This window comes from Apodemus sylvaticus, chromosome 8, assembly GCF_947179515.1.
Source record: "Apodemus sylvaticus chromosome 8, mApoSyl1.1, whole genome shotgun sequence".
Classification (NCBI taxonomy): Eukaryota; Metazoa; Chordata; class Mammalia; order Rodentia; family Muridae; genus Apodemus; species Apodemus sylvaticus.
The window spans coordinates 1848693-1874851 of NC_067479.1; the positions used below are offsets into that span (position 1 = coordinate 1848693).

Sequence of the window (26159 nt, forward strand, 5' to 3'; positions counted from 1 at the left end):
TCTGCGTTCTCACTCTCCACTCCCACTGCCATGTCTTCCCATGTTTAGCGCTTACCCCTCTTGAGAATTAACCATAAATGAACTCTTCCTTCTGTAAGTTGTCTCAGTTATAGTATTTTATCACAGTAACAGAGAAGTGACTAGTAAAGGAGAACAGTCAGCTCACCACTTAAGAGCATACATATTTTATCATGGAGGGGAAGCCATAGCAATGGCTGGCTTATATCTCAGCAAACTGAGAAACAGGGAAAGGAGATTCCTGGACTCATCTGGCTTTCTCTTTTCTCCCATTTTATTCAGTTTGAGGTCCCAGTACATAGGATGATGTAGACTCAGGGTGGATCTCTTTAGTTACCAGTGCAAACACTTTCAAAGACAAGCCTAGAAGTGTCTCTCAAAGGTGATTCCAAATCTAGTCAAAGTAACTGAAGATTGACTTTCACACAAGGCAATCTAATGGCTGACTTTTCCTTGTACTGTAATCTCTGGCTCTTAGACTCTTCTACCTCACCTGGGTACATTTACTTGTATATGGCCTGCTGGGCCCTGGGTACCACCCTGCTCGTCTGTACTATGAACAAAAAGAGTCACAAGCCCAAGCTGAGACTGTGCTCATTCTCAAGGCTGGGCCACCCTGGCTACTCACCTTCTATGATTTTTCTCAGTTACCCAACCGGAAAAATAGGGCAAGAGGAGGGGAGCGAATATAAAATGTATGCCAGAGGTACTCCGATATGCACAATGTTCCTTGACTGGTACAAATAAGATTTTCTGTCACATTTATCTTAATCAGAGTTTCTTCATCTAAACAGAAGTCAAGCTACTTGAGTTAGCATAAGAACAAGCAAAAATGCATTGGAAGGAAATGGGGGTGTTAGAGTTTTAATATGATTTGATTTGAGACAGTTTGAAATTTGATTACTATGTGGCTGTGGTGTTGGGAGGCAAAGGCTTTAAGAGATGAAAGGTTCACTAAGGGATTGGGCTAATTCTTGCAGGACTAAAACTATTAGGAGTGGGTCACTAAAAGGAGACAGACTGACTCTTCTTGCCTTTTAGGCACCTCCCTGGTCTCTGGAACAAAGTCTTTCTAAATTTTCCAGCAAATACTCTGCTTATTTGAGAAAAACAAGTCTACAGCCTCATCTTTATTTCCTCTCACTCTGATGGGTCTGATGGTTATTCTCTATAATCTCTGTAAATATGGCTTGGTCAACTCTTTCCCGGTGTGAAATTTCAGGGACCATCTACTGGTTAAAATGCCTAATTTCTTGTTATAACATTCCTGATGCTTCCATTTAGAAGCTTCCAACCTTTCCAGCCCATTTTCTGTATGTGTCTAAGCGGTCCTACTTTCTCTAAACAAAGTCAGAGCTTTCTAAAAGTCCATGCCAGGTTTTTTGAATGTGGAGCTTTGGCTACAATGTTGCCCCTACCAGTTTCTCCTGTTAGATCACTTACCTCTGACTTCCTTTGTTTCTGGTCACAGGACTAAACTGTATCTCCTGTACTTGCAGCATGGCTGGTTTACTCCAATGGATTGGGAATGTATGTCACTTTCAAGCACATCCTATCTTCACCACATAGTGTGAAGAAATTGGAAAGCCACGGCTTGAAGGCAAAGACTAGAGCCACAGGTAGAAGGACCTGAGTCCATGAGTGACTGTGTGGAGCATGCTACACAGCTATGACATGAAAGAAAGGGTAAGTTTTATTGGACAAAGTCCCCGAGTACATGGTTCATAACAACATTTCACTTTCTTTAAAAAGCACTTCTGAGACTGCTCCATTTTATGACACTTTTCGACAATGACCCCTCTGTCATTGACACTTCCTTTCTAACACTGTGGGTGGTACTCACCATTTAATTGTTTAGCCTTAAGAGTAAAAGTTTGTGTGTTTTGTCTCTCTGGAATGTAAATGTTTGAGAACATGTGTGGAGGTTTCTTGCCACACTTAGATTTTTGCTAAGTGGGCTTCAGGGGTGGGTGCGCTACCTATTATACACTTTTTTTTAAATTTTTTTTATTCGATATATATATTTATTTACATTTCAAATGATTTCCCCTTTTCTGGCCCCCCCACTCCCGGAAAGTCCCATAAGCCCTCTTCCCTCCCCCTGTTCTCCCATCCACCCCTTTCCAGAACCAGGAGCCACTCCTCCATTCTTCTTGTACCTCAATTGATGTGTGGACTATGTTTTGGGTATTCCAATTTTCTAGGCTAATATCCACTTATTAGTGAGTGCATACCATGATTAATCTTTTGAGACTGGGTTACCTCACTTAGTATGATGTTCTCCAGTCCATCCATTTGTCTAAGAATTTCATGAATTCATTGTTTCTAATGGCTGAATAGTACTCCACTGTGTATATATACCACATTTTTTGCATCCATTCTTCTGTTGAGGGATACCTGGGTTCTTTCCAGCTTCTGGCTATTATAAATAGGGCTGCTATGAACATAGTGGAGCACGTATCCTTATTACCTGCTGGGGAATCCTCTGGGTATATGCCCAGGAGTGGTATAGCCGGATCCTCAGGAAGTGATGTGCCCAGTTTTCTGAGGAACCGCCAGACTGATTTGCAGAGTGGTTGTACCAATTTGCAACCCCACCAGCAGTGAAGGAGTGTTCCTTTTTCTCCACATCCTCGCCAACACCTGCTTGCTGTCTCTTGAGTTTTTAATCTTAGCCATTCTGACTGGTGTAAGGTGAAATCTCAGGGTTGTTTTGATTTGCATTTCTCTAATGACTAATGAAGTTGAGCATTTTTTAAGATGCTTCTCAGCCATCTGGAAGTTCTTCGGGTGAAAATTCTTTGTTTAGCTCTGTACCCCATCTTTTAATAGGGTTATTTGGCTTTCTGGGATCTAACTTCTTGAGTTCTTTGTATAATTTGGATATTAGCCCTGTATTTGATGTAGGGTTGGTGAAGATCTTTTCCCAATTTATTGGTTGCCGATTTGTCCTTTTGATGGTGTCCTTTGCCTTACAGAAACTTTGTAATTTTATGAGGTCCCATTTGTCAATTCTTGATCTTAGAGCATATGCTATTGGTATTCTGTTCAGGAACTTTCCCCCTTTACCGATGTCCTCAAGGTTCTTCCCCAGTTTCTTTTCTATTAGCTTCAGAGTGTCTGGCTTTATGTGGAGGTCCTTGATCCATTTGGAGTTGAGCTTAGTACAAGGAGTTAAGAATGGATCAATTCGCATTCTTCTGCATGCTGACCTCCAATTGAACCAGCGCCATTTGTTGAAAAGGTTATCTTTTTTCCACTGGATGTTTTCAGCTCCTTTGTCCAGGATCAAGTGGCCATAGGTGTCCCACTATGCACTCTCAGGTGGAACTTTTGTCTAGTGAGCTAGGGTGAAAAGCAAGAAGGGTACCCGTGAGGCTGGAGAAGTGGCTCAGAGGTTAAGAGCCTGTATTATATTTGCAGTGGGTTCAAATATCCAGAACTTCAGCCCTGAAGCCTTCTTCAGTGGGGCTCTCTGAGCACCTGCACCTACACAATTAGAAATAATCTTTGTTTTGTTTGGATTTTTTATTTGGTTTTGTTTTGTTTTTTGTTTTTAAGTCAAAGAGGTTCTGAATTTTTTTAATTTTCTCCTTTAGGTCAAGCAGATCTCATCAAGAGTCATTTAAGACTTGAAAAACCCCTAGTCACACTAACTGAAATCCACCTAAAATGTAAATATTTCAGAGCTCAACAACATGTTAAATACCAAATACTATAACTACTCCCTAAACTATGACCAAATCAGCATCAGAGTAAAATGTCCTAAATTCCAAAATTGATAACCATTCCCCAAGCTATAAACAAATCAGCTTCAGTTCAAGATGTATAAAATGATGGTTTATAAGGTTTTAGAGTATTTTAAATTCTGGATTTTCAAATCTAATGTTTTCCTTAACTTGTACATGTAGCAGTGTGAAGGGTATGGCCTACGGGCCAAAAGGCACTTGGCAATTAGAATGTCTACACAAGATTTGTCTTTCAAATATGGTTGGTTTCTTCACACAAACATTCTGGAGCAGGCAATGGTTGTTTGGGCAGAAACACTGCTGTACAAGGAGGGATCCACTGGGAAATCTTCTCATAGGTTTGATCTTCATCTACCATGAAGTTCTTCAGTTATGGCAGGCTGGGGATGTCACAGAAGGAGATCCAAGGAGGTCCTTGTGAGCATAGGCCCGGAGCCATCACAGATGGGCCTGTATGGGCCTAGTGACAGTGCCAGAAGTTCAGTGGTCACTGAGGCCAGGGCCATACACAGTGTCAAGTCTTCTTGCTGATGGGTATCCACACAGAGGCTAGAGAAGCCTTGTCTCTGGAGCATGACACTTCGATCCTAAAGTCCATTTCCAATTTTTTAGTTAATGTATCATTTTATTAGATGGTAGTTTTGTACTATCAGGGTTCACAGCTTGTGGCAGGTTGACCAGCATAGGAAGTGACTATCTTGGGGAGTATTTCACTGGTATAGTAAAACCTGTCCTGGGGCTTGACTTGTCAAGTTGCCAGGTGGCCTGCCCGGAGCTTGTAATTGTGGCCTCGCTCCTATCAGAGCTGCCTGGCGGCTAATTTCTATCTCATGTGCATTACATTATTGCAAGCCACACAAAATGGTTCCTAAGTTACACAATTTCTTTAAACTTATATTCCTAACAATCAGTCAGTTGGAGGAGACAAATAAAGGTAGAGGCACTTATAAATCCCGACTCTGACCATTCATTAGATGCCAGGACTGAAGCTGTCTTTGGTTTGTGATACTTTTGAGTATCACAGGCCACCAGAAGGAAGGCAGAGAAAGCATGATGGATGTCTTACCGTTTGGGGTGTGATGTTATATACAAGGGGAGGAGCTAAATGGGGAACTAGATAAATAGGTTTGAACTCAGAGAAAGCAAGGAAAGGAAGTATAAATCTGAAATGTATTGATTGGAGTGTTGGCAGCAGATTAAACAGGGAAATTTGTGGAGTAAGAGAAAAGGATGAGACCTTTAAAACTCTTAGTGATCATTTAGGGCAGGCAAGCCAGTCAAACAGACTGGGGGAAAACAGGCAAGGGGAAAGGCAATAGGCCTAAAGAAGAGGGCATTTTTAATGAGTAATTAGAAATCTTGAGAGAGGTAGCACTAGGAAGCAAAATGCCCCCTGGCCTTAGTAAGGGCAGAAGACAGCAGAGGTGACTGGCAAATGCAGTTTCCCTGAATGAAAGGCAAGTGAATGAAGATGGAAACAGCAAGAGTTGGGAGTAGAGGTGGGGTTGGGGGTAGGGAGGGGAGAAGCACTCTGCTTCAGTGATGAAGGGCAGCGAAAGGCAGGGTGACACACAGGGCAAAGGAAAGTTTGGAAGTGACTTGGTGCTGAGGATGTGGACTCCACTCCAGAGAGGGGGACAGATCAGAGACTGACGCTTTAAGGAGGGTCGCGGAAGGAGTGCATGGGAGGTCATTAAGGTTTGAAGTCTTGTTTGGCAGTGAAAAGTACAAAGGTTTTTCTCTTGGAGGTGGCAGCACAAATGAGTACTGAGAACGGAAATTGAGTGGGTGGCCTTTCCATCAGGCGGGAGGTGTAGCATCTAGTGGTTGTGACCATATGGCTCTGTTCCAAAGAGGAGGCGCAGTCCTGAGGTTGCAGGGCCTTAGGAGGAGGAACTCACTCCCATTTCAAAGGGAGAAAGTGGGGACTTTTCTTCAACAACTCTAGATAGAAAGAAGCGTGGAGTTGAGGTTTTCTGCAGATTCCACAGTCCTCGGCAGAAAGCGCGAGACAAGCCAGGAATAGGATCAGAACCCGCGGATCCCCAGGAAGCAGCGCGGCCAGGCCCGGGTACCGCGGCTGCTTCTCGTCCCAGATGCGCTTCCTCTTTCCCAGCGAAGCCCGTCTACCCCTGCGCCTCCTTCGCCGCTAGCGCCTTGTTGACGTCACCCCGACATGAACCAATGAGCGGAAAAGGAGCGAGTGAGTGATGGAAAGGGCAACCGCTGGTCGCGCTGTAGGAGGCGGGACTAGGCGGGAGCGGGCAGCCGCGAGTGGGAAGCGGCGCGGCGGGGGGCGGGACCCGGCGGAGGAGAGGGGGAGGGGAAGAGGGGAGGGCGGCCCCTCCCCTGGCGGCCGCGGGCAGGGGAGCCGCCGGAGTTTAAGCACGCGGGAGGGAGATGAGATCGCGGCTCGTGCTCCTTGCAGGTAACGCGGGGGGCGGCCCGCTGAGAGCCGAGCGCAGCTAAGGGGCGCTCGGAGTTGGACGCGGGCTCCTGGGCTCTCACCTGAGCCGCCAGCCCTGCGCGGGGGCCCGGGGGCGGCGCCCGAGCCCTGCACCTCTTCTAGAGTTAGCTCCGAGACCCGAGCGGACGCTGCCCCGGGCGGTATGCGCCTGGGTAGAAGCCGCACCCCGGACAAAGAGCGCGCGGTAAGGGTGCGCGCCCCGGGCTCAAGCTCCCGCACTGTCCTGCTATGGCCGAGGTCGCCGCGCCAGCCCCTTGCCTGCTACTGTCCGACCCAGCCGTGCAACAGCTTCGTAGCCCGGGAGTGCACCAGGTGCAGCGGCCACCTGGCTGCGGGGTCCCAGTTCCTGGTCGCCAGCTGGCCAAGGCACGGGCGACGGCTGGACACAGCCGGGTAGCTTGGCTGCGCGCCCAGGGTTACACGGAGAGCCACCCAGCAGCGCTAGGAGTGCCAGTTACTCTACACTCAGCTGCAGAGCAAAACTGGTACCACTGGCCTGGGAGCCTGGAGAGGCTGCCAGGAGTTGGGGAGCCGAGCAGGTGGTGCAGCAACCGCCTCACCTCCTGCGAACTCCACGGGGAGTCTGGGTTGTTGATGTTGTGACTGTGGGCTGTTTGTGTTTTCTTTTTATAACTACACACAAAAGAAAGGAGGAGTTAGAGGAAAGATCTCGCCACTGAACCATCCACACTTTGCTCTCTCCCCGGGAACAGATGGATGGGGAGAATTATAGTAAAGATAGACTGGAACCCTTATTGCCCCCTGTACCTGCATCCCCCAAAAGCTGTGCACCATAAGTGGGACTGAGGCAAAGTGAGGTATGCTCGCCCACCTAGATGGGAAAATGGCTACATGCTAGCAAAGTGGAAACTTTGTGAGGCAGGAATTTTGAGTGTGAAACCTCCAATGGGCAGCCACTTGGACGTTCTTGAATTAGGAAGATGGGTCACAACAGGATTCACCTTACTCTGCTTTTGACCCATCACTACAGAGCATGGCTGGCTCCTTTTGCCTCTGGCACAATGTGTGCTAGCTCTCCCTGCATCGTGCCAGAATACCGGTCAGAAATTATCATATTATTTAACCTGATTTCTAGAGGCAAGGTCATGCTCCATTCTGAAGGACAGCTAGCCCTGGATGCATTGCCCTTAATGTAGAGGACTAGAGCCTCTCCATGCCAGGGAAGAGTCTCCAGTTAGGTGGCTGCTGCGGTTTTCCCAGGGTGAATCAACTAGGTTGGGTCACTCTGCTTCATTGCAGCCTGGGCTGCTGTGTCCATTGTTATCAGAAGCTCACCGTTCACAGTTCGGTGCCATTTAGCTTTTGAGGAGATGTTGTTTGAGAGTTTTTTTTTTTTTTTTTTGACCTTTTGATTGACAGATGAATATATTTTAACCCCCTAAAAACTGGGGCTTAGTATTAGGAGTTTGAGTATTAGGGATGGAGACTACTGGTTTGTTCCACATTGAACCTCTAAGGAGCCAGTTCAGAGAGTTCAGGAGCTACCAGAACACTAGCTTTTCTGTGATACTCGTAGTAGATTCTGTGTAGATGGGTCATTGCTGGAACTGGAGCCATGGTGAGCACCCTGTTTAGCCCCTCCCTACAGTGAGCTATCATCCAAGCTGTGACTTTGCTAGATGTTAAGGTGTCACCATGAGCTTTAAGGCAGGTGATCAGGAATTATGAATTGGTCAAAACAGTGGGGACTAACTACTGCTGTATTGCCTCTCACAGTCCTTACCACTGCCTAAAGAACACAGGGGTACATTATTCTACTGATGAAGAAACTGTTCCTTATGGAAACAATGTAGCTGAAGAAACTGTTCCTTATGGAAACAATGTAGCTGAAGAAACTGTTCCTTATGGAAGCAATGTAGCTCAAGGAAATGTAGCCTCCGGTTCATGTGCATTTGCTATGGACTGCTGGAGTGGATTCTGAGAACTTCACATGGGTTTCTTATGTATTCTAACTTTTTTGCATTTTCTGATATTCTGGACTGTCCGGCTATGTGTACAAAGACAAGTCTGTTAAGCAAAAGGGAACATTTGAATATTTGAACAAAGCAGCAAAGGCATTGGACTAAGGGGGAGTCCCCTGACAGAGCAGAGATGCTTCCATGAGATGGGAAGACCCAGTGAAGGCTGGGGATTAGGGTGGAGGATAGAACGCCTGCACTGTAGGTTCTATGGTTTCGGTCCTTACAGGGAAAGAGATCAATTTGATATCAACTCATACATTCAGTTGACATCCCAAAAATGAGAGCCTGGTCCACCAGGGCACCACAGATGTTGGGGATCCAAAGTCCATTCTACATATATGTGGGTTATTGCTTAAATTCCAAAATGATTGGCTTGGGCTGTGAATATGAGTAGTCAGGAAAGGACAGTGGCTAATTCAGTAACACAGATTATTTCACCAATCAGTAATCATGCAGCCATTTGAACTTCATAACAAACTGATTTCATATGCAAATGTTTAGGGCTCAGCCCGAGAATATCAGGACCAGAGTTATATGCCCTTTTGTAGATCCCACATACTCTGTTAATACATTTAAAATTGGTACAAACCGTTTGTTTTCCTGAATATTAATTTTCTAAATCAAAGAACACATTTAGTCCTTTGCTTTTTAAAGTCATGGTGTCTTCTTTTTTAAATTTTGAAGTAGCAGGAGTAATTTCTTTAGCTAGAATGTAAAATAGCAATCAAGGTATCCGTGGTGACCTGACTACAATTAGGATTTAAACAGTGGTTTACATTTTTCAGTGGAAAGAAGAAAGCTACAGAAAGTAGGTGGATTATTCCCCCAGCGCTCGCTAAGAGCAAGCCTTACATCAGGCAGTGATGCTCAGGGGATGAGCAGAGGAAGAGTCGCAGGCTTTTGTGTCTGGATTGTAAATGGACTCTGCCATTGAAAGGTGCTCCCTGCTGCCTATCACCCTGTAAAAGGTGATTATTCAGGCAAAAGCCCTTTTAAAGAAAATGTTTGTAGCCTGAGATTCCTATTTGGTTGCTTTGTTGATCTATGTATTTACTTGAAGATCTAGAACCAGATATACTCAAGCTGTATCCGAGTCAAGAGGCTGGGATTTTCTTTCACTAGCATAAAAGATGAATAGAGGACTGTCTTCTTAATAGGGAGGACTAGAGCTTTTATACCAAAAGCCAGTACTTATGAAGATATTCCAAAGATTGTTCAATCCCACGGAAATTATAGTGATGGCCAGCCTTCTCCAAACATCCATTAAACCCCAGGGACTCAGTTCAGAAAATGTCTCCATCACATTGGCCTATAGGCAAGCTATGGGGGCATTTTCTTGATTAATGATTGATGTGGTAGGGCCCAGACCACTGGGTAGTGCCATCCCTGGGCAGTTAACCCTGAACTCTAAGAACAGGCTGAGCAAGCCAGTAAGCAGCATTCCTCTACAACTAGGTTCCTGCTTTGAGTTGCTTCCACAACTTCCTTTATTGATGGACCTGTAAGCCAAATAACACCTCCCCACCCCCACCCCCAAATTTAGTGAAAACTCTAAGGTATGCAGTCTCCTTACCATCTAATAATGAGGAAGTAGTTTCAAAGAGTGTAACTCTCCAAACTTAGAAAGATTGGAACTAAGCAACCTAACCAGAAGAAAGCACTCGTGGAGGGTGTGGTGGTAGTAGGGACAGATAATTGACTTGCAGATAATTTTATGCTTGAGTCTTGGAATTGGCCCAGGCTGTTATGCAACTCTGACAGCTAGAAAGGTCTTATGCATTGCTGTGTTCCACAGGAAATAGAGAGATAATCTTACAAAGCCACACAACAAATAAAATGGCAAGGTTGTGGTAGACCTACTTTGTCAGTTTGAAGATTCTGAAGAAGTACATATTCCTAACTTGACTCTGTGCAGAATTACCCTCCCCCCTACTTTTGAGACAGCTCATTTCTTTTTGGGGCCTTCCAAAGAAACCAGTTCCTCTATCACTGTGTAAACCCCAGATCAATCAATCATTGTCATGTGCTCTAGCCCTATGAGTCCCCTCTCTTACAATTTTCAGCTAACTGGCATATGCACTTGAGTTGTACACACAGACTGTAAGGTCTGTCAGATTCATGTTTCATACGGTACACTCATTCCCCACACCATAGTGTGCCAACAATGAACAGTTACTGATTTTTCTGGATCAGTGAATCTGATTGTTACTTTTTCAAAGCTTTGTAAATTGGCTCTGAGAATTAAAAATAACTTGCTTTATGGGGTTGGTGAATACGTGATTCTATTAAGTTAGAATTCCCAAAAGGAAAAATCAGAAAGCCAAGCGCTTCAGATTCCACTGGTCATGGTAAGGTCTGGAAGTCTGCTTGAGTTCCAGGTCACTTCTCCACCTTCTAAATTTTGAAAGCCACAACTTATCACACAGTGAGCACATTGTATAAAGTCACAGAATACCTATTGATGTAGCTCTTGGCTTGCTTTAGGTAATGAAGTCCACTGAAGAAGTGTACTTAAGGATGTTTACAAGATGCTGTTTCCCTTGCAGATTTCTAACCAGCATAATGCTGGAGCAGGAAGCTGGCGGCCTGCAGTTTTCAAGATGGCTGAGCTGGATACTGACTTGGATCACATCATCCCATCCGTCCTTCCCCCTTTCTGGGCTAAGTTAGTAGTGGGATTTGTTTCCCTTCTGTGTTTTGCCAGGAGCTATGATGGAGATTTTGTCTTTGATGACTCTGAAGCTATTGTTAACAATAAGGTTTGTGTCTTAATCCTCTAGGAAACTTAAGCATGCTCAGTTTCCCTCTGTCTCAGTAATCATCCAAGTGGGTGTTAATTCTCTTGTCATGCTTGGGTTGACTCTCAGTCTGGGTCTCATGAGCTATAGATTTCCCACTTTATTTTATGGATTATCTCCTAAATGCAGCCTCAGGTCTGCAGCACCTGCCTGTGCTCTGGAGACCCCATGAATACTTCTGCTAAGATTACAAGTCTGGGGCTGTTGCAGAGCATCACAGATTGGGTGCTTCAGGTTTTATGAAACTTTGCAGAACTGTGAGAGGAAAGAGAGACTCATGCGTTTGCTATAGTGATGGATGGATCTAATCACTCACTGAAAGGTGTGTGGTCTGTAGCAGGCAGCAGCTGGCTATGACTCTGTCCTTCACTGTGTGAGTGCAGTGTGCTGACAGCTGCAGGAAAAAAGCATTCTACTGCTGAGGGATATAATGTTCCTGCTCATTTCATATTTGGAGACTCAAGTTTGCTGACCTTGCAAACTCCTAGTCAATCTTGTTACCAGTTACAGCTATATGAGGCCAGGAAATAGCCATCTTTTTCTTGTAAAACGGGAAGGAAAAGATTCAAATAAGCCAAAAGACAATGAGAACAAGAAACTTGGAGGCAGGCAGAACCAGTGCTCAGAAGTGGCACGAGGTACAATCTTTGTGATGGCCTATTATTCAGCGCACAGGTTGTGTTGTTTACCTGTGGCCAGAGCTTGAAGGAATGCACCTGCCTATCTCTCTGGAGCATACCATTGAAGGTGTTTTTGCAGCACCATTGTTGCATGCTCATAAGACGTGAAAGTCTATCAAGATGGCTCAGAAGGGTAAGGCATCTGCCACCAAGCCTAATGATGTGAGTTCAGTCCCCAGGACTCATACTGTGGAAGGAGAAACACCACACACACACACACACACACACACCTGTGCATGGTATGTCTTTATGTGCGTATTTGAGCATGCACACAGAAAAAAGTTAATAAAGGCTATACATTTGATAGACAGATAGATTGATATTTTTTTTAAATCATTGACAATACCAAGTCGGGAAAAGTCCTTCTTACATAGAAAATGTCAAAGAAAACTCCACATGGCAAGACTATATGTTTTGAAGTTCGAGAAAACCTTGTTTGATTTGCAGGTGTTTTGTTTGTAGCATGATACTGTAAATAGATTTTTTTTTTTTTTGAGCCAGGGTCTCATTTCATTATATTTCTCTGGCTGACCTGGAACTTGGTGTGTAGGCCAGACTGGCTTCAAACTCACAGAGATCCAGCTGCCATTGCCTCTTGAGCATCCCTCGCTGTGCCTGGATCTGTTGATCCTCACTCTTAAAACATGCTTTCTACTTGTGTCTTCCTTCCCTTTCGTTCACCTGCCACCTGTATATAATAGGCAACTCCTTTGCAGTTCTTTCTTAACCGTTCTTAAAAGAAACGTATAGCTCTGGACAACTGTTAACGTTTGATGGCTTGTTAGCCACAATTAGGATTTTCCAATAAGGATTCACCTTTACTTTTTAACTTTTGTCATTTCCTATGGATTTCTTCAGACTTCTGCCTGGGTACATAAAGGGTTAATTCAGAACCCGTGTTGAAAATTTTTGTTGAGCTGGGAGCATGGACGCATGGGCTCTGGTGTGTAAAGAGTTCTGGTGCTTGCTCTCGTCCTTCCGTGTGAGAGCAAGTGGACAGGCATCTTGTATCTCTGCCAAGTATGGGTTGAACAGTATTTTCTGGACTGTCACCTCCCGCCCCTTGTATTAACTTTCCAGCCCCACTTTCCTCCTTCCCTGGTTGAACGGAGCTTGAGGCTGTCTTCATGATATAAGCAAGTGGTTTCTGGGAGGGAGGGGGTTGGATACTGTTGCTAGGTGCTTCCTTGTGCTGAGTTGCTATTCCTAAGATGATCTCTGAGTGGTACTAGGAGGAATTTGCAATCTAACATTCCCATAAATCATGAGGGAAAAAAGGACCTTTCTCTCACACACTGTGCTTCATGTAGGCTGTGCCTAATTAAATATTTAGAGTTTCTTTGGTGTTCAGTTTCTGTTCAGAGGGAGGATAGGATGCTACTCCAACTACCTCAACTGAAGAGGCACTTTTGTGGCAGAACACAAAGGCTTGGACTTCCACTGTTGTTGCTGAGTTAGCAGATGGATCCTGTGATCTTTGTAAAAAATCCAGCTGGCTCCTTGGATCTTTAAGGCCACTGATGCTGGTAGAAGTAAAAGTCATAGTGAGAATCAAGTGATCAACTTTGCTTCTGTTCCTCCTCTTGAGTTAGCAAACAGCTTATTCTGTAGCAAGTACTAAAGACCGAATTGTAATTGCAACGTAGATATTTGTTCTTCTCGGCCATCTGTCATTTAACCATCTCTTGTTTGGGATCAATTTTTTAAAGGGTGTGTGTGTGTGTGTGTGTGTGTGTAAGTACATGTATATAGGTACATGATAGGGGTGGGAGAGGCTACAGAACATCCTCGAGCCTGGGTGGCTCAAGGTGCTTGTGAGCCTAAGGTGGATGTTGGGAACCAAACTCATATCCTTGGGGGAGCAGTATGCAGTTTTAAGCCACTTATCCATTTCTTCAGCATTTAAGCATCCATCTCTGTGCAAAAGACCGTTATTAGAAAGCTGGCTCTCCTCTTAGGTACACCTACCTGCTGGAGTCAGGAGCTAATAGGAAGATATGAAGCAAGAATTAGAAGGAGTTGTAAGCTGCCCAACATTGGTGCTGGGAACTCAGAGCAGATCTTGCTTTAACTTCTGGGCCATCTCCAGTCCCCTCCTTTAACTTTTATAGCATTTAGTTTCATTTTTTAAATGTAAGAGAAAATGTATTTAGGCATGTTTGGTATAAATTTAAATTATCTCAGCAGAAAGTGGTTTTGTTTAATATTTAGTAATTTTAAATTTTAAAAATTGTATAGAAAGTCCCCCCCCAGTTTCATAATCTGTTTAACTCATGATCACAAGTAGAAACTTTAAAAATAATATTTGCCCATACTTGTTTAAATTGGATATTGTTTTAAAATCTTACCTTATTTAATTGGCTGTGAAAGGATCATGGTGACCTTACACAGCAGAGTGGTCCGTTTATTCAGGTTGTTTTGTTTATTTGTTTGTTTGTTTGTTTGGTTGGTTGGTTGGTTCACTCATTAATTTTTTATTTTGATGGTTTTTTGTTTTGTTTTAGTTTTTTGTGACAGGGTTTCTCTGCGTAGCCTTGGCTGTCCTGGAACTTGTTCCATAGACCAAGCTGGTCTTGAACTCATAGAAATCGACCAGCCTCTACCTCCCAAGAGCTATGTCTAGTGATAGAGATAATTAAACCATAGCTGTGAGTAACCAGTGTATCAGGTGCTATGGGGAGAGTAAGAGATGTCTCAGAATCCACAGAAATGGATTGAGATCCCCTCAGGATGTTAGAGGGTTGAAAATGTCCGTCCAGGGCAGACTTGTCAGTGCAAAGCCTCTGCAGAGAACTCACAAAAGGGGGGCAGGGGCATGGAGTCAGACAGACTCAGTGGCTCTGTTATGAGGACATCAGCTCTGACAAAGGAAGGTAGAAAGTTACTGAGAGGTTGCAACTAGCTAGATAAGCTCATGTGCATTTTAAAGTACTTTGTGTAGAAAATGTGAGGATACAGTGGTCCTTCTAAAAAGTCTGGGCATATCCTATAGAAGAGATGTTGGAGGTTGGGCTTAGGACTAGCAGAAAGGGTGAAGGGGTAGAGTTGACAGTTTGGGGGAGCTTTCAAGGCTGTGGTGCAAAACTAGGGGAGGATCATGACTTCTTGCCCAGAATGTCCTATTGTGTTCCTGCAGGATCTCCAATCAGACACGCCCCTTGGGGACCTGTGGCATCATGACTTCTGGGGCAGTAGACTGAGCAGTAACACCAGTCACAAGTCCTACAGGCCACTTACTGTCCTGACTTTCAGGTAAGGTGTGACAGTAAGAACAGGTGCATCCTTTGAGGTTTCTCCATGACATCATATGTTGGGGGAGGGTGGTGTTCAGCATTAGTTCTTATATAGGTGGAGTACGTGTATATTCTAAAATGTCAGTGCTCATATTAAGTCTTAGGAAGTGTGCCACAGGGAGGTTGAGAGGTTGGGCCTAAGGAATCTCCATTTCAGCTGCACAAACTAAAACTGAAATTATACAGAGGTTAGCCTGGCCCATGGGCAGGGATGATGCTTGCCCCTCTCATGCACCTGTCTCTCTGGTTCTCAGAGAGCCCACCCTTCACGGATTAGCAAAGCACTAAGGGAATATATAATACATACCAAAGCAACACAGGCATCCATTAAAACTGTTCTTTTTTTTTCCCCATGAAAAAGCTCTGAATCTTCCTATCATTACCAACTCAATATGTCATAAATATTAAGTTTAAAGATTATTTCTCTGGCCCCCATTAACCAGAAAGACTGGTTACATGACAGAGCTCTTATACCAGTTTCTGGGATACACTTAAATACTTGTGTATAGATGTTACAGAGAAACATTTAAAAACAATTAGAACCACTAGCAATTGAGATGTACACAGAAGGAAGAATCCTAGTAACATCAGCAAAGTGTCCTATGGGAGAAGGCTGGGAATACACATTGTTACACTTTGATGTGTGATGTGTGGGTTATGAGGAACGACCTTGAGGAAAATGTGGTTTAACTTGTCCTTGGAAAATAATCCCTTCGGGGTCCTGAAAGCATCATTTAGCTGTCCTTTTGACTGGGCTCGGTCAGTGCCCTTTCTCCCGCTTTCGTCTGTGGCTCACTTTTCGTTCAGTTTCTTTACGCTTCTTGGCTGGGCAGACCTTATTACCTTGGTAATGTCTGTTGTGTGTCCTTTGTGCATCTACTGTGAACAATCCCCGTTTGTTGCAGGGTTAACTACTACCTGTCCGGAGGCTTTCACCCTGTGGGTTTCCATGTGGTCAACATCCTCCTGCATGGCGGCATTTCCATCCTCATGCTAGATGTCTTCTCAGTACTGTTTGGTGGCCTACAGTATACCAGTAAAGGCCGGAGGGTACACCTGGCCCCCAGGGCTTCCCTGCTGGCGGCATTGCTGTTTGCTGTCCATCCAGTGCACACCGAGTGTGTAAGTATCACCCACATGTGACAGTCTGCATGAGTATAAGAAGACATCTCTGTGCTGTCTGGTTTTCTGAAACGGGTTCATTATGCGTTCCTCTTGTTTGCAGAGTTAGAGTAAACACCACACTGTCTTTAGGAAATACAGTGCTCTCCCTCTGAAGACATTTAAAACAATGGGTTTTAGGTCAGAGATAACTTTTTATGAATAATAGCTGTCCTACTGGTAGACTTTCTCCTCAGAGTGTGCTGGCAACTTGGGTGGCATGGTCTGTTTAGCTGGTGTGATCATACCAGCTTCAAGGGCATAAATGCTGATGTTGTCTGACTTTGTATCCTAAAGGCCAGCAGTTAAGAACCCTTCCTCAGTGCAGAGTCTGTGGTAGTTTTTATTTAATTTATTCATTTTTGGAGGGAAGACAGGACCTAACTGGCATAGAACTCCCTATGTAGACCATACTGGACTCTAAATCACAAGAGATTCACCTGCCTTACCTCCCAAGTGCTGGGATTTTTATAAAAGCATGCACTACCATATCTGGCCAGGGGCAGTTTTTCTGTAACAGCTGACTTCGTGATTTACAAGAATTTTCTCAATAAAATAGCATAAAAGCACTATGACATCAGATGTACTGGTACTACTTTATAGGAAGTAAGTATCCCAAGCAGGTAAAGAAAAGAGAGTGTAGCATATTCCATGGCCCATATAGGTGCAAACATACTGCCCTTGAAGTCTCTGTACCTTCTTCCTCCTCCATCCCTGGATATCTTCCCCAAACAGACGTGGCTACATGATAGACAGGAGCCTTACTTACTGTCCTTTGGCCATGTCTTTGTGCCTTGGACACAAAGGAGAATACACTCTAGACATAGACTCTTGAGATTTAATGGGACATTTTCCAGGCTGTCAGAAAACCCCTCTATGCATGCTTGAACCCTTGCAAAACGTGAGGCGGCATGATGCTGAAGTAAGAGATTGGATTTGGTTGTTCAGGTCCCATAAAGCACTGGATTAGTATGCTTCATGTGCTGTTTCCACTCATTGTGAACTTTGACCTTTAATAGATATTTAAATGCCTACCATCAGTTGATTGTTTTGTTGAGGGTCTTAAAGTCCATTGTAAACTGTTTTTATAATGTAATGTTTTAATGTAAATTTATGCTTTAATAACCCTTGTTTCTAGCTATCTGATAGAATACCATAGAGTTTTTACTGTTGCCTTCTATATCATCTATGAAAGGCTATGGCTCATACTATAGGAATCCACTTAAAACCCTTTATCTCTCACTTGTGCACAACTGTGACCAAGTTACAGTTGGTTTCAGCCTCACTTTCCAGGGCTAAGTGTTGTGTCTCAGATACAGTGTTGCATCAGCCACAAACAGGGCTTTCTAGGAAAATCCTGACTGGATTGACTGTTTACTTCTTGCCTAATTGGACACAATCATAAAACCAAAGTAAAATATTACATTAGCCAAAGATTTCCCAAGATTCTGATTCTAAGTATTAAAAGATTGATTTGTGAAAAGATTTCAGGGCCTGGGTATGCTTCAAGTGTGTGCATGTACAAGACGCCCATGAACATTGCAGTTAAATGCAGCTTATCTGCTAATCTTAAAAAGCCATATTTTGGATCTTTAAAAGGAATTGAGGGGAATGGAGAGATAACTAAGCTAGTAAATACTTGCTGTGCAAGCATGGGGACCTGAGTTTGATCACCAGCACCCGCATAGAATGCCTGGCAGAGGGGCATGTGCCTGTATCCCAATGATAGGGAGGCAGGGACAGACTGTTCTTAGGGTTTCCTGGCCAGCCTCTCTAGTCTCATTATCTAGTTCTGGGCCCATGAGAGACTCTATCTCTGGCTTTCACATGCACAAACATATGTGCATGAATACAAACACACCATAGAGAGAGAGAGGGAGAAAGGGGGTAGGGGGCTATCTATAGGGAGAAAGCAGTATTTGATTCTGTTCATCTCTCTGCCATTTCATGACAGCCGTTTTAACTTGGATTTCAGGGAATAATTAAAAATTAGCATTCACATGGCATACTTTGTATGTTTACCTTTCATTATTTTGACACACTATCCAATTTCTTCTTATCGCCTTTCCCCTGTTATCTCCCACTCTACATTTTTAATGCCTCCTTTAAACACGTGCAAAGAGCAAGACACCTGGAGCTTATCTTCAGGTGGCAGGGGATGCTGCACAGGTATCCTGCCAGGATGGGAGAGACAACCCTTTCCTGGCTGTGGTGTGGCCATGGTGGTCCCACCCTGCTTGTGGCTCCTGGTGGCATGGGAACAGTGCAGATTGCAGTAAATATGTGTCTGTGTATATGTGTTAAGAAGGTAGAGTAGCAGCATGAGCCCCACCAGTTTTTAATGACATGCATTTCTTTGTAATATTAATACACATTATTAATATGTTTTATGCCACCCCCACCCCCATATTAATACCAAAGGTATTTTTGCCAAGTGTAAATCAGCACTTATATTTTTCTTTGTTATTGGATATTTTTATTTTGTTTTATTTTGATTTTTTTGGGGGGGGAGCAGGTTATCATGTCGCCATGGCTAGCCATGAGTGCCTGATCCTCTCGCCTTAGCCTCCCAAGAGCTGGAATTATAGAGATGAGCCACCTAACATTTCCTAGCCATCCAGTGTGCTTGAGATACAGGGTCCTGGCCAAAGCCAAGATGGTCGAATTAGAGACCTTTCAGACTGGTCCTCTTCTGCTCTGATTGGGAAGGAAATCTTTACAGCCAGATTGATTTGTTCCTCAGCTGATAGAAATCAAAATCCGCCCCACCCCCATGCCCTGTGTGCTATCCTGGATCATTCTGAATTGTTAATAGGCACATGAAGCTTCTGACAGGGTCCCTAAGGAAGGAGAGACATGAGCAGTTATTGCTTGTTGTCCAAATTGTTAATCTTGATTCAGGGTTTCTACCCCATCTTTGACCATTCAGTTCCTGGATAAAAGGCATACAACTTGTATTATTTACAATATGCCTTAAACAGCACAAGAGCTGGGCAGATATCTACCCTCTATGCTATTAGAATCTATTTACCTATAGATAACGCCAAATTATTACTTACCTCTTACTATGTTTCATCTGGGCTGTTCTTAATTCCAATTGGCTAGCCCTTAGGGCTGTGTTCTCATGACTCAGCTAAGACATGGTGGCTTCCCATTCTCCTCTGCACCTTCACCTCCGTACCGCCCCCCCCCCCCCCCAATCCTGGGAACCTTATACCTCTCTGCCCAGCTATTGACTGTTGGCATCTTTATTCACCAATCAGAAATAACTGGGGGCAAGGTCACATAGCTCACTTGGGTCTATGTGTAGACTCTCTCTTCTTTGCCTTAGGGGGCCACTCTTAGCATTACATTACACAGCAAAAGATCAACATTGCTTAGGTCTCGATTTGGTTTGACTCAGCCATCAGGATGAGATACACCCAGGGCCTCCTTGAGGATGTGAGTAACATTGCATTCCAAGTGTGGCTAAAGATGACAAGTTGCCTGGGTTCTAGTATCAGAAGCTCAGGCTTCTTCAAGACATATACCCACCCATCTACTGAATCCAGATGTTTTACCAGGGAGGGGACAAGATATAGTCTTTGCATTCTAGGCTGGTCTCCAATTCACTTGTAGCTTTTAGATGTGGATGGCTTTGAACTCTTGTCCTCCTGCCTCTACCTTTCAAGTTCTGGGATTGTAGGCATGCACCATCCATCATACCTAGCTTTGAACACCTAGATGTCAACACATAAGGAATTTGTAGGGACCCCCCCCACGCCCACCTCCTTTTATCCCCAGATTCTTATTTCTTGTCTCCAACTCACATGCTACCTGTTTATTGGATTGAAGGAGGATGCATTGAGTTTTTTATTTTCCAGAAAAGACCGGCAAGGTGTTTGATGTAATCTGAAAGAAAAATATGGCTTTTAGAGAGGAATTTACCTGAAAATCATATTTTGCAAATATCAAAAAAAAAAAATAATAAAGGGAGGGAAGGTAGGGAGGAAGGAAGGAAGCAATCAAGCAAGCAAAGAAAGAAGGAAACATAAAAGCCTTGTCTTCCTTATGCCCATTCTCCAGTGGTTGGATATAGCCTGTTCTTGGATAGCCTTTTACATTTTATGCTTTGAGCTCTCCTTAAGTACTCGACAAGTATTCAGTGAAATGCTAAATGCTTTTTTACTTGGAAACACTTAATAGATTTATCTTTTGTTTGTTTTTATGTCTGGTAGTATAACCTTCATTACTTACGGACTTGAGATTGTCTTTAGTAGTTTACCAAAACAGAGATGAGAGATGACTCAGCTGTTAAACATGAAGCCCACAACCAGGACAACAGTGCTTTGGCCAAAAGGAAAGTTTTCTTTTAGAAGATTCACGTATTTGCTTAAACTTGGCAGCACTGGGCATGCACCTTAACCACCCTGATGGAAGGGGCTTCCACAGCCTGGTCCTTCTGACTTTGTCCCCAGTTCTTGTACAATCTATTCCTTCCCTTCATGAAGCCCTAGTTCCCCTGCCCTGCCCTCCTCCTAGCTTGTTTCTCTGTGGCTCCTTGGACAGTGACTCTGCATTGGCTTCAACTCTGCATTAGTTGCTTCAGTTCTGAGGAGGGTTTGGCGTCTGGTTTATCCTAAGCCACAGCTCTAAAAAGCTCTTTTCCCTCTATCCTGGCTGGAGGCCTACAAAGCCTGGATATTCCAGTCACTTCCTTACTTGCTACCTTGTCACAGAAGAAGCAACATTAATGACCTTGGTCCTTTCTCCCCTCCCCCCAAGAGCATCAGTGTCCTTGGTCCTTTCTCCCACCCGACCTCCCATGAATATCAGTGTCCTTGGACCCTCCCCATGAGCATCAGTGTCCTTGGTCCTTTCTCCCACCCGACCTCCCATGAATATCATTGTCCTTGGACCCTCCCCCATGAGCATCAGTGTCCTTGGTCCTTTCTCCCACCCGACCTCCCATGAATATCATTGTCCTTGGACCCTCCCCCATGAGCATCAGTGTCCTTGGTCCTTTCACCCCTCTCCCCCCCAGGAAACATCATTGTTCTTCATCCTGCCTACCTAGCACATTGTCCTATTTCAAGAAGCACTCTGGTTATTTAGTGTGTCCTTGATTAAATGAACTTACATCTGAGTATCCAGAACTCTCATTATGTATTCATTTAACCCTCCAGTGAGCCGCCATGTTTTCTTCAGGTCCATTAAGCTTGGTTTGTCCCTTGCTTCATATGCTGGTTGAATGTTAGCATTTTTGTGACAAGATACCAGACAGAAGCAACCATAGGAAGGAAGGCTTATTGCGGCTCACAGTTTGAGGCGCAGTCGGTTCAGTCATGGAGGGGAAGGCATGTCAGTGGATTATGAGTGTAGGCTATCTGGGCACATCCAGTCAGGGAGCAGAGAGCAATGGATGCTGGTGCCAAGCTCACTTTCTCCTTTTTATTTAGTTAAAGACTGCCTGGAATTGTGCTGCCCACATTAAGAGTGGGATTACCTCAACTAAGTGGTTTAGAAATTTCTTCACAGATATGCCGAAACAATCATTAACTGGCGGATTAGGTCCTGTCAGGTTCACCATACTGACCATCACGCTTGACTCTCACACGTACTCTTGCTAGGATGAATTTGCCAACTTATTCTTTCCTCTTATGCATGGACTTCCCAGTGTACCTCCATTCGGGGATTGTAACTACAGAGAGCAATATACCTCAGCCTTTCTTATGCAAAAGGAAACCTATTCTTAAAGGCATTCTTGTTCATCTGTCTGTTGACCATCATGCGCTTAGGAAACATATATATGTACTAAGTTCCACAGGCATGATATTTTATCTGTTCTTTCATAAGTAGTCAATCTGCTATCCATTAAAGTGATTCGGTATATGCCACGTTTGGGTGTCAGTTAGTAAAAGATACCCCATGAACTAGAGCAGTACTCATGACAAGAATTCTGTGTTTTTCCTTGCTATGAAATATTTGGAGAACAATTATTGAGGTAATGAGCTTGGAAAAAAATGGACACAAACTTTATACAGCTTCGTTGTCACTAGGGGAAAGGAGGGAAGGAAGAGAGAAAGGATGGGAATGTTCTTTGGCATTATTCCTGGCTTGGCTGATTAACACTCTAAACGAATTCGAGTTGGAAGGGAGGAGATGGCAGAGGCAGCTCAGAGGCATCTAACCTATCTATCCCTTTCTGCCTAAATGGCTTTTTAATACATATTTCTATGTATTCTTTGTGTTTCCAGTCAGATTTAAAATTCTCAGTTTATTATTGTTGCCGTATATGTGTGTGTGCATGCCTAATATAGGGGAGTGGGCCATGGTAGTACATAAGGTAAAAGCTGGAGGACTCTGAAGTTTGTTCTTTTCACCCCTTCATGTGAGTTCTGCAATCAGCTCCAGGTCTCCAGGCTCAGCCACTCCACTTCTACCCACTCACTGTTCCATCTTGCCAGTCCCAGGATTTTTTTTTTTTGTTTGTTTGTTTGTTTTAATACTGTGCTCTCTAAGCTGGTAACATTTTCAGTTGAAAAATTTCCTGTGGGACATGAGAAAGAAACCTGGGTTGCTGGTGTTCTTGGGTGTAAGGTATGAAATAACACCGCTTTTGCTAGACATGTGCTGTGCCCAGAACAGTTGTCTCAAATAACCTGGAATCCCTTAAAGCAATGACATGAAATCTTGTACCAGAAAGGGTGAAGGGAATGAACCTGTAGATAACACCCCTGGGTTGTACAGCATTGCCGACATGCTGTCATAAGGGGTGGGGGCTGGTAAGTTGCTTGTTTCATGTTGGAGGTACGTTTTGTATAACCAGAATTTAGGAATGCTTAATTTTTTAAAAAAAAAATCTGTAAATCTTTCTCCCCCTCTTTCTCTTAAGGTTGCTGGTGTTGTCGGCCGTGCAGACCTCCTGTGTGCCCTGTTCTTCTTGTTGTCTTTCCTTGGCTACTGTCAAGCATTTAAAGAAAGTAAGCACCGTGTTTACCTTTCTCGTTTGCCACCATCTTCATTATTTCATCCTATGGAGCAGGGTCTTACCAGATAGTGAATCAGTTTGTTCACATAACGTTGTCATTTGAGGTGCCGCATGTCAGAGGTTTAGCAGTTTATTTCATTACCCTCTTCATAATCACCACATTCTAGATCAATAATACAGCAAAGTCCTGAGCAGAATTACTAAAGCACTTGGGTTGGGGATGGGGTCCTGTTTTATTTTCAGCAAAATTGCCTGATCACACACCAGCCTGAGGCTCTAAAGATCATATGTTACTGGCCAAGCTGCCCTTTCCTAATTTTCAAGGGTAGATTGGATGGACCCTGTGAGAGTCTTCACTTTCCCACCCCCTTCCTTGCACGTAGGCTAGATCCCAGCTCTGCTTGCCTCTCTAGTTCTCCGAGATACACAGCTCCATTGTGACACAGGAGAAGGGGGACTCTGCCGGCATGTTGGTGATGTGTACCTGAGTAAGCATGACCGTATCTCACATCCTTATATCATTTTTTTATCATGCTGAGAGAAAAAATCCTGCACATTAGTTGGTCTGAGTCTGGGGACACATGAGTGGAATAGCTTTAGGGGCAGAGACAAGCAAGGGGCAACTTCTTTTCCTGAGACCAAAGGTCAACCCAACAGGAAGACACATCGCCATCAGTTCTTTGGGCAGTGTCTCCCCACTACCACCAACTCATGATTAGCGCTCTATAGAGGTCGTACCTGCCTCAGTCTCACAACAGCTGAGCAAGATTTCTGCGCCATCCTGTTTTCCATAAGACTGAATCAAGAATGGGAGGGGCTTCCCCCTCACAGACATATTTATTACAGTATAATGGCACTGCATATCCTAACATTGGCAGTTCAGTTGGAATCTGCAGGTTCATAGGGAGACACTTCTCAGCATTCACACCAAGGAAATGAAAACGTCAGATTTAAGAGACCTTTTTTTCAGAACTGTCTTATCAGTCATTTATTAATCTTAACATAACCTCCTTAAAGCAATTAGTTGGAATTATGAATGAATTTCACAGTCATCAGAAGTACTTTTTGAAGAAAGTATATTAAGTTTTAAATATCAATATATTTAATAGGTAAGGGGTGTCATATAGAACCTCCCACTGCTTTTAAAGATTGCCCTTGTGAAATCATAAGAAAAACCATTACAACACCAGAACTCCTTCCACTGAGTGAGCTGATAAATTTGCCAGGCTTTCTGAATGGACTGTTCTTGCAGAGTGGTGAAAAAAAGAAAAAAACTGAAGCTACTTGGTATTCCTCACTGGATTCTTTTTTCTTTCTGTGTACCAGTACATGAATTTGTGCATTAATATTTATGTAGTATATATGTATTTGTTTAGAGTTCTTTTACGATCATAAAATTGTTTCTCAGGGCCATCCATACAAAAAGTAATTGGTTTAGGAAGCCTTTGGGGCTGGGAGTTTAGCTTGGTAGTGGATCACTTCCCTGGCGTAGGCGAAGCCTCAGGTCCTATGCCTAATGTTGAAAAGACAAATACACATGAAGTCTTCAGAAACTGATAGTGAGGGTGCAGGTACTCCACTGGTGATGGGTGCTCAGTTAATTCATACTTTGATTCCTGGGAAGCTGGTAAGAACTGCTCACCATCTTACCTTTCATTTTGGGTCCAGCGACACTAGCATGTATGTAGACTGTATTTAGCATGAGAAAGAGATGGTTAGGTCTAAAGTTAACAAGTTTCTTCAATAAAGTTAATCTGGACATGATTGGTGTTTACAGATCTGCAGCAGTGGTGGCACCGGCTTATGTGGAACCCCACTATAATTATGAATACATGTTGATTTGTTTGACGTTCCTGCAACAGTGAGAAGACAGGACAATGGCTGTGGGAGCCTGAACAGAAACCCTCTTGTCCACATCGCGCCTATAGCCACTATTTACTAATTAACCTGAACTCATTTTAGGACAGGAAAGAGTAGACCAAATGGAGCCATAGAGTTACCTCCAGCATAACCTCTGATGCTTTGTGGATACTTGGTCTTTAAAGTATGACACTGTAATGGTTGGTAAACTCCTTCCAGGCCTCATTGCCTTGAGCTTGAAAGTTACCCTCAACCTTGCATCTGCATCACTACTGCCTTTAACTGTTGACTTGCCCTGGCAGGCTTGAGTTGGAAGTACCACAGTTAGGATTTAAAGTGGGTGATTGAAATCCTTGGCTCTTGAGTCTTCATCATTGTGAATTAATTCTACTGAGGCTGCAATTCTAGAGGTTCCAACTAGCCTAAGAAGGCCTTAGATGCACTATGAGTAGTATTTTTTTTTAAAACAGGGAGGCTCCTTTATCACTTTAGCAAGGTCCTAGGCTGACCTTCACTGTGGACACCTAAGGACTTTGCATCCTGATGAGTACCCTGCCTTGTTCCTCTAGACCAATGGCATAATCCCGGTGTACCAGCCACTTGATCTTCTCCTTATCACAACTCCTACCCTACTATCTCTTGTCTCTTGACAAAAGTATCATAATTTCAGTACCTTTTTTATATTTTTTATTTTCTTTTTGTTCTTTCCAAACATGTCAAAAGTTGAATGTTTTCTGTTAAGCACTAGCTCCTCAGAAACATCCTTAAACACAATGCTGATGTTCAGTTTAGCACATGTATTACCTAAGACCTGTCTCCTCTCAGAGGCTTTCAGGGTCCACAAGCCTTCACAGCGGAAGAGCAAAATTCCCTCTGCATGAAAGATTTTGATTAGAAAATCTGACCAGAAAAGTAGTTCTGGTCTCTGATGCTGTTTCAAAGCACCACAGGGACTTATCAATTTAGATCATCCATTCCCTCACCAATCAGCCTTATATTAAAAGTATTTCTTATACTAGTCCCTGTGTCTAATGCTGGATTGCAAAACCTAGAAACAAAGTCCATAGAGCCCCATGGTGGGTGGGGATTTCTAGGCCCATGTGTATTATATGAATATACATGTCATACTTATGTATGTAAAAATACTTTTTTTTACATGTTAGACAACATATCTACGGATT

At 43.7% G+C, this 26159-nt stretch overlaps 1 protein-coding gene across 7 annotated transcripts in view; it reads left to right on the plus strand.

Moving 5' to 3' along the window:
- The first annotated feature begins 6091 nt into the window (after window positions 1-6091).
- Window positions 6092-26159, plus strand: part of Tmtc4 (transmembrane O-mannosyltransferase targeting cadherins 4) — a 57599-nt gene continuing 37531 nt past the window's right edge. For 6 of the 7 annotated variants that reach the window (XM_052190566.1, XM_052190568.1, XM_052190569.1 and 3 more), the window contains exons 1-5: window positions 6092-6195; window positions 10763-10975; window positions 14831-14946; window positions 15893-16109; window positions 23023-23110. In XM_052190566.1, coding sequence (XP_052046526.1) covers window positions 10817-10975; window positions 14831-14946; window positions 15893-16109; window positions 23023-23110 — 580 coding nt within the window. In that variant the 5' untranslated portion in view covers window positions 6092-6195; window positions 10763-10816. Of the gene's footprint in view, window positions 6196-10762; window positions 10976-14830; window positions 14947-15892; window positions 16110-23022; window positions 23111-26159 lie in introns of those variants that run through there. The other variant, XM_052190573.1, reaches the window with a different exon arrangement.